Below are 16,528 nucleotides of genomic sequence, written 5' to 3'. Positions count from 1 at the left end.
GGCACCTGGGTGGCTCAGTTGGTTAAACAACTGCCTTCGGCTCAGGTCATGATCCTGGAATTCCAGGATCGAGTCCTGCATCAGGCTCCCTACTCAGCAGGGAGTCTGCTTCTCCTCTGACCCTCCGCCCTCTCATGTGCTCTCTCTCTCTCTCATTCTCTCTCTCAAATAAATAAAATCTTTTTTTCAAAGATTTAAAAAAAAAGATTTTATTTATTTCTTTGACAGAGAGAGAGACACAGGGAGAGAGGGAACACAAGCAGGGAGAGTGGGAGAGGGAGAAGCAGGCTTCCCGCTGAGCCACTAGGCACCCCGATTTCACTCTTTTTTTATGGCTGAGTAATATTCTGTGTGTGTGTGTGTGTGTGTACACACACATCTTTATCCACTCATCAATGGACACTTGGGCTGTTTCCATAATTTGGCTATTGTAGATAATGCTGCTATAAACACTGGGTGCATGTATCAATATGGAAAATAATTTTTAAATAATACAAAGAAGATTTTTAAAAAAGAAGAGTACATGGAAATCATAGGTCAGACTTACAAAAGCTGAGGTCTTTCATCTTCTTGATAGGCATAAAATAGTTCCTACTGGTAAGGACCTGCCTCTATGGAGGATGCTGACCTGAGAGATGCTGAGGCATTTGATTTGCTAATGGATCCAGCTGAGTGTAATTATGCCAAGAAAACAGCAATGAGCAAGACACACAAAGTCCAGGTGGAAAGCTGATTGGAGATCTTCAAATATAACAAAACTATCCACAAGGATTTCCATGGTAGCATTGTTATAATAGCAAAATGAAAAAAATTATGACTGTCCATCAATATAAAACTGATTAAGTTATGTATGCTTATAAATGTGTATGGAATTCTCTGCAGCTATTAAAAAGAATGATTTAGGGGTGCCTAGCTGCCCTCAGCTCCAGTCATGAAGTTGGGGTCCTGGGATTGAGCCCCACGTGGGGCTCCTGCTCAGCAGGGAGTCTCCTTCTCCCTCTGCTCCTACCCACAAACTCGTGCCCCCCCCTCAAATGAATAAAATCTTAAAAATAAAAAAAAGGGGGGCACCTGGGTGGCTCAGTCGTTAAGCGTCTGCCTTCAGCTCGGGTCATGATCCCAGCTCCTGGACTGAGCCCCGCATCGGGCTCCCAGCTGTGCGGGAAGCCTGCTTCTCCCTCTCCCACTCCCCCTGCTTGTGTTCCCTCTCTTGCTGTGTCTCTATTAAAAAAAAAAAAAAGCGGGCGCCTGGGTGGCTCAGTTGGTTAAGCGACTGCCTTCAGCTCAGGTCATGATCCTGGAGTCCCTGGATCGAGTCCCACATCGGGCTCCCTGCTCAGCGGGGAGTCTGCTTCTCCCTCTGACCCTCTTCCCTCTCATGCTCTCTCTCATTCTCTCTCTCAAATAAATAAATAAAATCTTTAAAAAATATATAAATAAATAAATAAAATCTTTTAAAAATTAAAATTAAAATTAAAAAAAGAGAAATATGGAGGGGTGCCTGGGTGGCTCAGTCTTTAAGTCTGCCTTCGGCTTAGGTCATGATCCCAGAGTCCTGGGATCGGGTCCCACATTGGGCTCCTTGCTCAGCGGATAGTCTGCTTCTCCCTCTCCCACTCCCCCGCTTCTGTTCTCTCTCTCACCATGTCTCTGTCAAATAAATAAAATCTTAAAAAAAAAAATATGGAAAGACTCAATCTCAAAATGCTTATAATTGGTTTGGAAAAACTAGTGACAAACACCAAGACACCAAAAGTTAAAGAAAATCCTTGATTTAGTTTACTCAAATTGCTCATGTGGTACTAGACCCTATGGATGTAAAAAGATATCAGTAATATGAGGAAAGTTGTGCCAAATTTTTAAAGAAAGACTAAGTGAATTCTATGAAAGGGCGGTTTCTTAAAATTCAAGTCTACCCTCCCACTCAATGTCAACATCTCTTTTAGAACACCCTTACCACTCATTCAGTTTCTGCTTAAAATGTCCTTAAAAAAAAAAAACCTCCTAATCCATTACCTTTGTTAAAAACTCTAACGTTCTTCCTTACATTAAACTAAAATCATTTCTTCTAATTTTTTTTTTAAAGATTTTATTTATTTGACAGAGAGAGAGCAGGAACACAAGCAGGGGGAGTGGGAGAAGGAGAAGCAGGCTTCCCGCTGAGCAGGGAGCCCGATGTGGGGCTCGATCCCAGGACCCTGGGATCATGACCTGAGCCAAAGGCAGACGCGTAACATCTGAGCCACCCAGGCGCCCCTTCTAATTTTTTTTAATTTAAACTGGCGAACATATAGTACATCATTAGTTTCAGATGTAGAGTTTCTTATAATTTTCAATCACTAGTCAACTTGTCCCAGTTTTGGCCTCTGGAATGAAGTTTGTTTTGTTTTTTTAAGTAATCTCTACACCCAACTTGGGGCTCAAACTCACAACCCAGAGATCAAGAATCACATGCTCCACCGACTGAGCCAGCCAGGCACCCCTGCAATGAAGTTTTTTTTGTTTTTTTTTTTTTTAAGATTCTATTTATTCGACAGAGACACAACGAGAGAGGGAACACAAGCAGGGGGAGTGGGAGAGGGAGAAGCAGGCTTCCCGCTTCTCTCAGTCTGTCAAATAAATAAATAAAATCTTTAAAAAAAAAAAGTGTAAAGGAGAAAAAGATCACTGAGGACAAGAACTCAGAAACTTTTCAACATAAAAATTAAACTGTGCTGAGAAAGGAAGAATACATTTTTTTTAAAGATTTTATTTATTTATTTATATCAGAGCCTAATACAGGACTCGATCCCAGCACCCTGGGACCATGACCTGAGGCGAAGGCAGACGCCTAACGACTGAGCCACCCAGGCGCTCCAAGAATACATTTTTGATAAGCAGAAAATTCAAAAAGAATATTTCAAGGGGGTACAAATCCAGAACAGTGGTGCAGAGGCAGGAATGAGCAGAGTTAGTGCTACAGCTAAATATCTGTATAAGTATAGAAAAGAAAATAGGGCCAAAAAGGAGGGCTGGAGTCAGACTATTGAGAGACCTTAACCTGTAGGCAATAAGCCATAATTAAAGGGTTATATAAAGAAACTGGGTGCCTGGGTGGCTCAGTCGTTAAGCGTCTGCCTTCAGCTCAGGTCATGATCCCAGGGTCCTGGGATCGAGTCCCACATCGGGCTCCCTGCTCGGCGGGAAGCCTGCTTCTCCCTCTCCCACTCCCCCTGCTTGTGTTCCTGCTCTCGCTATCTCTCTCTCTGTCAAATAAATAAATAAAATCTTTAAAAAAAAATTAAAGAAACTTTTTTTTTTTAAGATTTTTGAGAGAGAGAGAGCGTGCACACGAGTACGAGTGGGGGGAGGTCAGAGGGGGAAGCAGACTCCCCCCACTGAGCAGGGAGCCCAATGCAGGACTCGATCCCAGGACCCCGGGATCATAACCTGAGCCACCCAGGTGCCCCTCTTCTAGTGATTTCCAATGACTGTGCCTTTGGTAATTTTGTACTTCTTAGGAGAGATGTAGAGTTTCTTATAATTTTCAATCACCGATCAACTTGTCCCAGTTCTGTCCTCTGGAATGAAGTTTTGTTTTTTTAAGTAATCTCTACACCCAACGAGGGGTGCCCAAAACTGACTTCTTTAGATCTCTGGGGATAATTAAATACCAGTTTGCTCATTTCTGCATCAGTTTCTACTACTGTTTGAACTTTGACTACAGGGAAAAAGTTTCTAATTCAATTCTACTCCAAGATGAACTGATATTGAGTTATACAATATCATTACACAGGCTTCTTTCATAACATGAACATTCCTAACTGCCAAAGTATAATGCAGGAATATCATTTTAGAAAGATTTTATTTTGATCTATTTCTGTAAGCTTCCCCAGATTGGATACTTTGCCATTTAATATAAATACTTCTGTACGAGGTACCTGCTTGTTTCAGTAATTAATAATCTTCAGGATCTCCATTCAAAAGACAATGACCTCCTGGTCTCCAATCCCCCAGGTTCAAAAGAAGAGACATTCGACTAATATAATGTGAAAAGGGAAAGAGGTTAGCTAAATAGCAGAATTTTTTTTTAATATTCTATTTATTTATTTGAGAGAGAGAGACACAGCAAGAGAGGCAACACAAGCAGGGGGGATGGGAGAAGGAGAAGAGGCTTCCCGCGGAGCAGGGAGCTCGATGCGGGGCTCGACCCCAGGACCCTGGGATCATGACCCGAGCCGAAGGCAGACGCCCAACGACTGAGCCACCCAGGCGCCCCTAAATAGCAGAATTTCTAGACAACGAAAGTTGCCCAATATTACAACAACAGCAGCAGCTCCTTCTCTGAAGTTATTTAAATGCAATTAAATAGGAATTTCTGGTTTAAGAGAGTTGCTGCCTAAAGACTCTTTCATAAGAACTAGCACTGTAATACGGTATAGCAGTAGAGATTTAAACTGTCCAACGGACGTTGCAAAACCCAACCTCCCAAATCCTGCTACTCAACAGCAGGGATCTAAAGGAATAAATAGATTCCCAGCTGCTGAGAGAAAATGTCTTACTAAAAGCAAAGCAAAATTCTCATTAATGAAAAAACCAACCATGAAGAAAAAAAATTGTCTCGTAATCCCTGGAAATAGTCAAATCCATTTTGGGTTAATGGAGATTTAACAAAACAGTGGAAGAGAAGGGAGCAAAACAGTTCCCTTTGCCAGCAGCTGGGGGAAACACCCATCAGAGAGATCACAAATAACAATGCTTCTAATCCACAGAGCCAAAAAAAACATGAACTCTATCCAGTGAAGGGTACCAGGAAAAGGCTTTTTTTTTTTTTAACAATTTTTTTTTTTTTTAATTTGACAGAGAGAAACACAGCGAGAGAGGGAACACAAGCAGGGGGGAGTGGGAGAGAGAGAAGCAGGCTTCCTGCAGAGCAGGGACCCCGATGCGGGGCTCAATCCCAGGACCCTGGGATCATGACCTGAGCCGAAGGCAGACGCTTAACGACTGAGCCACCCAGGCGCCCCCAGGAAAAGGCTCCTGCAGATAAATTCTCTCTCACCATCAAGCCACCTTATCCTACATCTTGTTGAAAACTGATATGATAGGCTGTAACTTAAATTTTCCAAGATCAAATTCAATGAGTAATCCAAACCCTGCTTTTTCTAATCAGATAATCTCTAAAATCACAGTACTTGCATGCATTTATTCAAAGCCAGTATTGAGCTTCTGTGTCAGTCACCAAGAATACAAAAACCAGTAACAGTCTCTACCCTCATAGAGCTTAATCCATGCACCTTGCCTCATCTTAAACCCCAAAGCCCTTGCCTTAAAATATCTTCTTAGATGGGTCAAGTGTCCTCAGTGAAAAAGCAATAAAGGCCCTTCAGCCACTGTAATAGAAGCTAATAAATATACATATAGGTCACAAGACTTATGTTCTGCTCCAAAAGGAGAGAAGACAACACACCTTCCCAAGTCGAATATTAGCATATCTTAGCCTACACTACAAAGAAGCAGGGAACGAGACAAGCAACAGAAGGTGCAAGCCAAGAAATATAATGGAAGAAGGGATGTGACAGCTGTACCACATCGCGTTCAAATAGCGATAAAAAGAACCTTCTACTAATCCGTCTGCAGTTTCACGGTGCAGGGAAAAGGAAGAAAAAGAAAGGGAGACTGCCCACTGTTGACACCAACTATTGGCGGTTTCTTAGCTAGTCCACTCTCACTAGAAAAGAGCCCCAGTCACTGTTTAATAGTATCTGGGCCTTCCAGCCAACAACTCTGTCACATGGCCACCGAAATGGAGAGGTTTACAGTCCCTCACAGGAGAGTGAGGAAAAACAAGGAAGAGTAGAAAGAACCTCTTTAAATGTTTATAACTGAGTTAACATAATCGCCCCCCGAGGCACTGACGGGAAGTGAAGTTTGGAAAAGGTGGTAACCCCAAGCCCACTGGAAACATGTGGAGACCCCTCGGCGACCCCCGTCCCTCTCCCCCCCGATTCCACACACTCACCGCGTACACAGAGCAGCGACATGGCCGAGGCACCGGCGAGCCTCCGCGGTACCCCAGCCGCGCCGCCGCACCCGGCCGCTCCCTCTTTCCTCTCAGCAGGTGCCGCGGCTGCTCCCGCTATCGGCCCCACAGGTCTGACGGCTCCTCATGGTCCCGGTGGCAGGCAGCGTCCCGCCGCTCCCTCGGACCCGCTTCAATTCTCACCGTCTGACTGGGCTCCCAATAGCTGTGAATACGGGCAGGCAGGCAGGAGACTGGGCGCGGCACGGCGGCGCCATCGCTGGGAGGCAGGAACTACCGGGACTAACCCCCTCCCTTCCCTCCACCGGGATCCCGGCGAGCGTCTGGAAGGAGCCAACCCGTGGCGCTCCGCCTCCCAGCCAATCAACTCACGCCCAGTCCTTCGACCCCGCCTCCCATAAGCACGTAAGAGGCGGGGTTTCCTTCTCTTTCCTTACGTGCAAGAATGAAGGCAGCTCCGCCCACTAATAAATCTTGGAACAGAGAGGGGGGGCTTTCCCTCACGGGTGTGAGGAGGTAACTGAAACCCTCTGCTCCTCCCACCCAAGAAGATTCTTTTTTTTTTTTTAAAGATTTTATTTATTTATTTGACAGAGAGAGAGACAGAGAGAGAGGGAACACAAGCAGGGGGAGTGGGAGTGGGAGAGGGAGAGGCAGGCTTCCCCGCGGAGCAGGGAGCCCGATGCAGGGCTCGATCCCAGGACTCTGGGATCATGACCTGAGCTGAAGGCAGACGCCTAACGACTGAGCCACCCAGGCGCCCCAAGAAGATTCTTTTCATTGAAGAATTTCCATCCGACTTCTTAGTCTATCCATTACGGCTGATGGAGACTCTATCTGGAATAATTTAACAAGATCGTACCACAAGGCAAGCATATTTTAATTAGCAACTACAGCAAAAAAAAAAAGGAAAATAACTGAGTGAGCGTACAGTAAAATGTTTGGAGACTTCAGTTCTTATCTAGACCTTTTTTTTCTTGCATGCCATTGTATCTCCAATGGCTATAGTAGTACCTGGTATATAGAAATCAGTCCGTAAATATTTACTGAATGAAGGATAGAGGGAAGATAGGTCTTTTAAGCTAGGACTTCTGGTAAGATGACAGATGAACATGTGAGGATGTGAAAAAGACCGGAGCAGAATACAGAAAGACAGTATAAAGTACAGGTCCAACACCCCTTCCACACCACAGTTCTAATTTAATTGGTGGGGGTGAAAGCTCAGGGATTCTATGTTTTAAAAGCTCCCCAGGAGGGGCGCCTGGGTGGCTCAGTCGTTGGGCGTCTGCCTTCGGCTGGGGTCATGATCCCAGGGTCCTGGGATCAAGCCCCACATCGGGCTCCCTGCTCTGCAGGAAGCCTGCTTCTCCCTCTCCCATCCCCCCCCCCCCCGCTTGTGTTCCCCCTCTCGCTGTCTCTGTCAAATAAATAAAATAAAATCTTTAATAAATAAATAAATAAAAATTAAAAAAATAAAAGCTCCCCAGGTGATTCTAATGTGATGCCAGGGCTGAGCACCATTAGAGGAGATGCTTTCCAAGGCCTCATTAGCCCAACTCAGATTTCAGCATTTGCAAGCTCTTGGCCCCATGGGATTCTGCCTGCCAGCCTGAGGGAGGGTCTGTCAATCTAACAGGGTCTTTGCCCTCCAAAAGCAAACCTAGCTATCATATTATTTCTCTCACTGGAATAGTTGCTATGAGTGACACTCCAAATGCAATAGCAAGCAACAGCAAATGCAATGAAGAAGACTTGATCCTTCCAGCGTTCATCCAAATTTGGAGCAATACCCTGAGGAAGATTTTGACCAAGTCAACTGAGCCAGCCTAGTCAACAGAGATGCTGACCCTAAAAATAATGGGCATTCTCTGGACTGCTAGAGGTTGGGCTACCTAGTTATTTAGCCCAGCTGTCCTTTATAAAATTGAAGAGAGCATGAACTTTGAAGCCAATCAGATCCACCTGGTATATTATCTATTGTTGTGTAATAAATTACTCCAAAACTTAGTGTCTTAAAACAACATTTATTGGGCGCCTGGGTGGCTCAGTTGGTTAAGCGACTGCCTTCGGCTCAGGTCATGATCCTGGAGTCCCAGAATCGGGTCCCGCATCGGGCTCCCTGCTCGGCAGGGAGTCTGCTTCTCCCTCTGACCCTCCTCCCTCTCATGCTCTCTGTCTCTCATTCTCTCTCTCTCAAATAAATAAATAAAATCTTTAAAAAAAAAATTAAAAAAGGGCGCCTGGGTGGCTCAGTCGTTAGGCGTCTGCCTTCGGCTCAGGTCATGATCTCGGGGTCCTGGGATCGAGTCCCACATCGGGCTCCCTGCTCGGCGGGAAGCCCGCTTCTCCCTCTCCCACTCCCCCTGCTTGTGTTCCTGCTCTCGCTCTCTGTCAAATAAATAAATAAAATCTTAAAAAAAAAAACAAAAAACATTTACTATCTCAGTTTCTGTAGGTCAGAAAACTGAGTATGGCTTGATTGGATCCTCTGGTTCAGGGTTTTTTACAGACTGCTATCAAAGTGCCAGCTTGACTGCAAAAGCATCCACTTCCAAGCTCACACACATAATTGTGGGCAGGGCTCAATTCCTCCTAGACTGTTGGACGGAAAGCCCGGTTCCTTATTGGCTATTGGCTGGTCTCAGTTCCCTGTCATTGGGCCTTTCCAACATGGCTGCTTGCTTCAGCAAAGCCTGCAAGCTGAGAAGGCAATAAAGTCTGTTAGCAAAATGGAAGTCACAATCTTTTTTAACCTAATCATGGAAGTGACATCCCTCATTTTTGCTGTATTCTACGTGTCAGGAGCAAGTCACATTCAAGGGCAGGGGATTACACAAGGACATGAATACCACCAGGTACTGCCTCACTGGGACAGCCATCCACACCTGGATTTGAGTTCTAGTTCTGATACTTTGACCTTGCGCAAGCTACATGGCCTCGATTTCCCGAAGAATAATAATAGTAACTACTTCATAAGATGGTTTTGAAGTTTATATGAGGGACTGCGTCTAAATTACCTAGTACATACAAAAATGCCCAATACATGTTTGTTGTTACTTAGATTGTGGACATGAAGGGAGGAATGTGACTGGGAAGTAAAGGGAAGGTAAGCAGAGCAAGAGTCTAAAGGTTGTGATGTAAACTCGGAAGCATCCCAGTTTCCCAGTTAAAAGTTCAGAGGAAGGGCGCCTGGTTGGCTCAGTCAGTTAAGCATCTGCCTTTGTCTCAGGTCATGATCCTGGGGTCCTGGGACGGAGCCCCACAACAGGCTCCCGACTCAGTGAGGAGCCTGCTTCTCCCTCTCCCTCTGCCTCTCCCCCTGCTCCTGCTTTCTGTCTCAAATAAATAAAATCTTAAAAAAAAAAGTTCAGAGGAAAAACGCAATGATGTCTTCTGCCCTCTAGGCACTTGACCGGCACCAGTTATGCTCATTAGCAAGATAAATGTATCTTCAGAAGCAACTCAAACCGGGATAGAAAACCAATCGTCCATGCCCCACAGTCTTCATTAATTTTTCCAGTACAATACTTTGAAGTTCTTCAGCATTTGATTGGAATTCATACTTAAGATTTAGCTGGCAGGTAGCTGAGAGCTAGGATTCTGAAATCCAGGAAATGAGAAGGAAGGTGGGAGAGATCAAGGAAAGTAGGTAATGAAGAGAACCCAAGAATCTCAAGAGTTAAGACCAAAAAACCTAGGTTTAGCTCTGTTGCTGCCTTTTTTGGGAGCCCTCAGGTAAGAAAGAAGGGGTCCAGGTTAGAACCCTGATGCAGGGGAACCCTCTACCAACTTTATGACTACCTGTCATAAAGATATGACATTGCTCCAGGGCCATTAAAAATTTACTCTTCCTGCAAGTTCCCTGTCTCTTGGGAAATATCTCCCAATTCCTAAAGAGAAATTTAGTATAAATCACTAATTAACAAATATTTATTAAGTATCTTTTATGTCAGTCTTAATGAGAGGATGCAAAAGTAAACAAAGCACAGTTAATATCCATAAAAAGTATACAAGTTGATAGGAAAGATCTGTGAAAGAACGAGGGACTAAACTAGGGCAGTGAAATATGGAACTGAAGGGGAAGAAAAAGGACAATCCCTTTAACACTTCTCAGTGTTAAGGAACTAATGTGATAGAACTTGGCACACAATGACTATGAATATAGTAGAGAATAAGAATATCCTTTCTTTATAGCAAACCACTGGAGGGAGAGAGAGTTTTAAAGTCAGGTTGACTGAAAGGATGATGCTACAGTTTACTGAAAGATAGGAAACCAAGGATGCATACGTTTGGGGAGAAAGATGTTTCCTTTTGGACATATACATTAAATTTGAGATTGTCAGGTATATTCTTGCATATGTACCCATTAGACAGATGATGTGGACTTGAACCCTAAGAAAGCGGTCCAAGCTAGAGCTAGAGCTTCCGATCAATAAAGATATAACTATTTTAATCACCATTTTTTAAATAAGAAAATTAAGCAAAACTAGAATGCAAACCCAACTGTATCTTTCACCAGAGCTCAGTTAGCCGCAGTGCTATATATTGCCTCTTTTTTTTTTTTTTTTAAGATTTTATTTATTTGTGAGAGAGAGAGAATGAGAGACAGAGAGCATGAGAGGGGGGAGGGTCAGAGGGAGAAGCAGACTCCCCGCTGAGCAGGGAGCCCGATGCGGGACTCGATCCCGGGACTCCGGGATCATGACCTGAGCCAAAGGCAGTAGCTTAACCAACTGAGCCACCCAGGCGCCCCTATATATTGCCTCTTAAGTACTGGAGGAATTCAGCAGAAACTATGGGAGGAATGAAGATAGGCTTCACGAGAGAAAAGTAGCATGTGGACGAGATGGATCTCAAAGTATGGATAGCACTGAACATGCAAATATGGGAGAAAGGGTATTTCATATACAGGGAATAAGCTGAATGAACAAACCAAGAAATGGAAACATTGAACCTGTACAGGTATTTAAGAGTAAGCTGCAAAGAGTTTAAGAGTTGGAGCCCTATGGTTGCCAGGAGACTACATAGAATCAGAGAGGAACAAAGGTCGTTTATAGAGCACACCTACTTTTTTTTTTTTAACTGAATACACAACCTTTTCTTTTTCTTCAAATTTGGAGTTTTTTAATTATACAAAGATGAGAAGTCAAGTTTTGTAACCTAAAAATATTTACTTATTAAAACTATATTAATACTTTCATAAACTATACAAAATGATGTAGGAAAAAGAGCCCAAAAAGAAATGGTCAGAGAGGGAAAAGAAGAAAATAAGCAAACCACCGGTATATTGTTCCATTATAGATCTTATCTTATTGAAAAGTAATTACATATCTATCCTTTCTTTAGACTCAGAGCTCCTCAACAACAAAGGACCTGTTTTCTATATCGTTATCCCTAACACATAACACAACATCTGGTAATAGTCCCCAAAAATGATTTGTTGACTAATTGAATATATGAACGAATTAATGAATGAGACTGTTTTAAGGCTGGGTTATTGTCAAAGATAAACAAAACTGGATATTAGTCAAAGTGATTAGGACAGATTTTAATCAGCAATATACTATTGCAATAGGGAAAATAGTCTAGCACAAACTGAACTCATCTTCAATTTGGTTTTGTTTTTTTTAAAGATTTTATTTATTTGGCAGAGAGAGAGCAGGAGAGCACAAGCAGTGGGAGCAGCAGAGGGAGAGGGAGAAGCAGACCCCTTGTCAAGCAGGGAGCCCGATGTGGGGCTCAATCCCAGGACTGTGGGATCATAACCTGAGCTAAAGGCAGTTGCTTAACCAACTGAACCACCCAGGCGCCCCTCATCTTCAATTTGTACAGTGGTGACTGGATGTTTTTAAGGGAGAATTAAGGAATAGGGTGGAGATTCATGAGAAGGAGCTCAGAAGAGTCAGAGAAGTTACAAATTCCAAAGCAGCAAACCTAGAGTAGAAATGTTACTCCCCGTGCTTAAAATCCATGGCTTAGCCTGGCACACTTGGGGTTTGGTTTTTTTTTGTTTTGTTTTTTGTTTTGTCTTGTTTTGTTTTGTTTTTTGCTTTTTTAAAGATTTTATTTTTAAGTAATCTCTACACCCAACATGGGGCTCAAACTCATGACCCCAAGATCAAGAGTCATGTGCTCCACTGACTGAGCCAGCCAGGTGTCCCTAGCCTGGTATATCTGGAACTTAGTAAATACTGCCAAATGAATAAAATTCCACTGTGGAGATATATTCCATGAAAATAATTCAAATAAATGGGGGGAAACCTGTGCCAAAAGATATTTGTGCAGGATTATCTAAGTAGTAAAATCTGAAAATCAGAATGCCAAACAATTCAATGAATTCCCATAAATCAATTTATTCATTCCTATCAAGTATTTACTTAATATCTACTTATGATTAACGCTGTAATCTTATACAAATGGATAAATATCAGAGAAGGAGGCCATACAAGAGATATAGGTGTTAATGCATTCAAGAAAAATTTATTGAGGGGCGCCTGGGTGGCTCAGTTGGTTAAGCTACTGCCTTCAGCTCAGGTCATGATCCTGGAGTCCCTGGATGAGTCCCACATCAGGCTCCCTGCTCGGCAGGGAGTCTGCTTCTCCCTCTTCCCTCCCCCCTCTCATGTGCTCTCTCTCGTTCTCTCCGTCTCTCAAATAAATAAATAAAATCTTAAAAAAAAAAAAAGAAAAATTTATTGAGCATCTACCAAGTACTACACATCATGCTACAGATACAAAGAGGAATAAGACATTCCTTCAAAGAACGCACAGTCTGGGGATAAACAGACGTGAAAAGTGCTATGATCATGGTTAGGAGGAAGAAGTGGGTTGTTTGCATATATACCTGGAGGTTTCAGAATTATTTAAATACTTAATAAGTGGGGGGGGAGGCATGGTTAACTTAGCAAATATATAAACTTCATGAGGGAGGGGACATATGTTTCTCACTATTGGAAAAAATTATCCAACACTTGAAAATAAGCAAAAGAAATTACTGGGTGTTATGGCAGTTTTAGTACCGGGCACTGTCTAGAGCAGAGACCAGCAAACTTCTTCTGTAAAGGACCATTCAGTAAATACTTAGGTTTTAGGCCAAAAAAAGCAAAATTGAGGTGGTTGTATAGGTACTTCTACAACAAGAGAGAAAACAAATTTCCACAATTCTTTAATTAGTAACATTCAAAATAAACCAATAGTAATTTAATACAAGTTTTTGGTGCAATAGGTCTACTAATGAGAAGGATAAAATTCTTTGGGGGAATATGCATTTTGCTTAGTTGGGGTTTAATTATTATTATAATCAATTGCAAATGTTCAACTACTAATGTTGATCTGTAATGAGATTTTATGAATCTCATCTGTCTTTTCTCACAGATAACTACTGTTAAATACTGCTATCAGTCCATGAGCATGTGATTCAATTGAACATATTCATTGCTTGGAAAGCATTTATAGAATTCTATTAGATTCTCCTCTTGATATTTGCTTAATTTTTTAAATGAAATTTTTATTTATTTAATTTTTTTTTAAAGATTTTATTTATTTATTTGACAGAGAGAGACACAGCGAGAGAGGGAACACAAGCAGGGGGATTGGGAGAGGGAGAAGCAGGCTTCCCGCGGAGCAGGGAGCCCGATGTAGGGCTCGATCCCAGGACCCTGGGATCATGACCTGAGCCGAAGGCAGACGCTTAACGACTGAGCCACCCAGGCGCCCCATGAAATTTTTATTTTTAAAGTAATCGCGGGGTGCCTGGGTGACTCAGTCAGTTAAGCGTCTGCCTTTGGCTCAGGTGAAGGCCCAGGATCCTGGGACTGAGTCCCTGCTCAGCAGAGAGACTTCTTCTCCCTCTCCCTCTGCCTCCTGTTCCCCCTGTTTGTTTGTGCTCTCTCTGTCAAATAAACACATAAAATATTTTTAAAAATCTCTTAAAAATAATAAATAATAAATAATCTCTATGCCCAATGTGGGGCTAAAACTCACAACTCTGAGATCAAGAGACACATGCTCTACCAGCCAGGCGCCCCTGCCCAATTTTTGCTCAAAAAATCATAATAAAACATTACCAATACTAAGCCATCAAATTGCTGTGTAGTGGGGCAAATCAAGATATTCAGCTTCTATTTCTCACAAAACAAAAACCAAAAAACAAAACAAAAAAGCCATAGAACTGATGATGGTTGTGTTTGAGAGCAAATGAAGTCAACTATTGACACTAGTAGTTTAATAACACATGATAAATTCACATATTTTCTACAAAGTACTTTCTGCAGTGAATAATCATACACTTTTTTATTTTTTATTTTTATTTATTTATTTTTTTAAGATTTTATTTATTTGCGAGAGAGACAATGAGAGACAGAGAGCATGAGAGGGAGGAGGGTCAGAAGGAAAAGCAGACTCCCTGCCGAGCAGGGAGCCCGATGCGGGACTCGATCCCGGGACTCCAGGATCATGACCTGAGCCGAAGGCAGTCGCTTAACCAACTGAGCCACCCAGGCGCCCCATTCATACACTTTTTAAAAAGATTTATTTATTCGAGTGAGCACATGCGCACACACACACCCCCACACAAGCATGGGGTTAGAGGCAGAGGGATAGAGTCTTCAAGCAGACTCCCCACTGAGCATGGAGCCCAATGTGGCTGGATTTCACGATCCATAGATCATGGCCTGAGCCGAAACCAAGAGTCCGATGCTCAACCAAGCCACCCAGGCACCCCATGAATAACTGTACACTTTAAATACATTACATTTTCACAAGGCTTATAAATTTGTTGAAATAAGCCTTTTTTCTGCTCCACATATATTTTTGCCACCATCAGTTGTGACACAGTTTAGCATATTCCACTTCAGTTTGTGCTGAATTAGTGTTTTCTCAACTTCCTTGAAAACACTTTTACCTGTAATTGTTTCATGCAAACTATTCATCGAGGCTAATTCTTCAGTGACTTCAAATTCAGCATTGACTTCTCAAAAAAACAAAAACTAAACAGTATTGTCAACTGTGGACTCATCAGGAGCTAAGGAAAACTACTTAAAATAATTTGCTTTGGTTTTTTTGTTTTGTTAATCTCTACACCCAACATGGGGCTTGAACTCACAACTCTGAGATCAAGAGTCATGTGCTAGGACGCCTGGGTGGCTCAGTCAGTTAAGCATCTGCCTTCGGCTCAGGTCATGATCCCAGGGTCCTGGGATCAAATTCCGCACCCAGCTCGTCGCTCAGCGGGGAGTCTGCTTGCCCCTCTCCCCCTGCCATTCCCCCCTGCTCGTGCTCAGGCCCTCTCTCTCAAATAAATAAATAAATAAAATCTTAAAAAAAAAAAAAAGAGTCATGTGCTCTTCCAACTGAGCCAGGCAGGTGCCCCTAAAAATAAAATCTTTATGGAAAAAAAGACATTCTTGGGGCGCCTGGGTGGCTCAGGCATTAAGCGTCTGCCTTCGGCTCAGGTCATGAGCCCAGGGTCCTGGGATCGAGCCCCGCATCAGGCTCCCTGCTCCGCGGGAAGCCTGCTTCTCCCTCTCCCACTCCCCCTGCTTGTGTTCCCTTTCTCGCTGTGTCTCTCTCTGTCAAATAAATATATAAAATCTTTAAAAAAAAAAAAAAGACATTCTTAAATTTTAAATTCTTAAATCTACCAAAAGTAGATTACAATGCATGATCACATAAAATGAATTTCACTTCCAAACATCACAAACAATAGAATACAAAAAGTCCAAAGAGGGTATTATAGGAAATGTACAAAAGATATTTGCTTAAAAAATAACAAAAAAGGGCGCCTGGGTGGCTCAGTTGGTTAAGCGACTGCCTTCGGCTCAGGTCATGATCCTGGAGTCCCTGGATCGAGTCCCGCATCGGGCTCCCTGCTCTGCAAGGGGTCTGCTTCTCCCTCCGACCCTCCCCCCTCTCATGTGTTCTCTCTCATTCTCTCTCTCTCAAATAAATAAATAAAATCTTTAAAAAAAAAAAAAAATAACAAAAAAGTTTTTAAATTGATTTCTCCCCTAAAGTCCAAATAATTGTGGTCTAGGTAACCATCAGAGTAAAGGCTTTATATGCTCCTTCCTTTGATAAGAATAAGTTTATGCAGGGGTGCCTGGGTGGTTCAGTCGGTCAAGCATCTGACTCTTGATTTTGTCTCAGGTCATGATCTCAGGGTCCTGAGATGGAGCCCTGTGTCAGGCTCTGTGCTGGGTGTGGAGCCTGCTGAAGATTCTCCCTCTCCCTCTGCCCCTTTATTCCCACCCCCCCATCCCCGCACTCTCTCTCTTTCTAAAAAAAAAAATTCATGCAGAACTGTATATCCAAGTGTGTGTGCAAGACACACTCAGATGCATCACAAATACAAGCACATATACCCACAGGGACAGACACACAGCTGAGTTTTTATTGTTCTAGGCACTTCGTATTTACCTTAAGTCTGCCATCTTCCCATTACATTTAATGAATTTCTTCTTTGGAGGCAAGACATTTTCTTCAAAGTAGCCTGGTTGACAACATTCT

The 16,528-nt window shown here is 42.8% G+C and overlaps 1 protein-coding gene across 1 annotated transcript in view; it reads right to left on the bottom strand.

Moving 5' to 3' along the window:
* The window catches only part of UNC13B (unc-13 homolog B), a 213,072-nt gene extending 206,743 nt beyond the window's left edge, over positions 1 to 6,329 (bottom strand). The window contains exon 1 of the mRNA XM_044920653.1: positions 6,002 to 6,329. Within this exon, the coding sequence (XP_044776588.1) occupies positions 6,002 to 6,023 (22 nt within the window). The 5' untranslated portion in view covers positions 6,024 to 6,329. The remainder of the gene's footprint in view (positions 1 to 6,001) is intronic.
* Between the last annotated feature and the right edge of the window lie 10,199 nt (positions 6,330 to 16,528).

The sequence above is a fragment of the Neomonachus schauinslandi genome, chromosome 13 (genome assembly GCF_002201575.2).
Source record: "Neomonachus schauinslandi chromosome 13, ASM220157v2, whole genome shotgun sequence".
Lineage (NCBI taxonomy): Eukaryota > Metazoa > Chordata > Mammalia > Carnivora > Phocidae > Neomonachus > Neomonachus schauinslandi.
The sequence above is the reverse complement of the archived record's forward strand: the minus strand, read 5'-3'. Positions and strand labels throughout refer to the sequence as shown.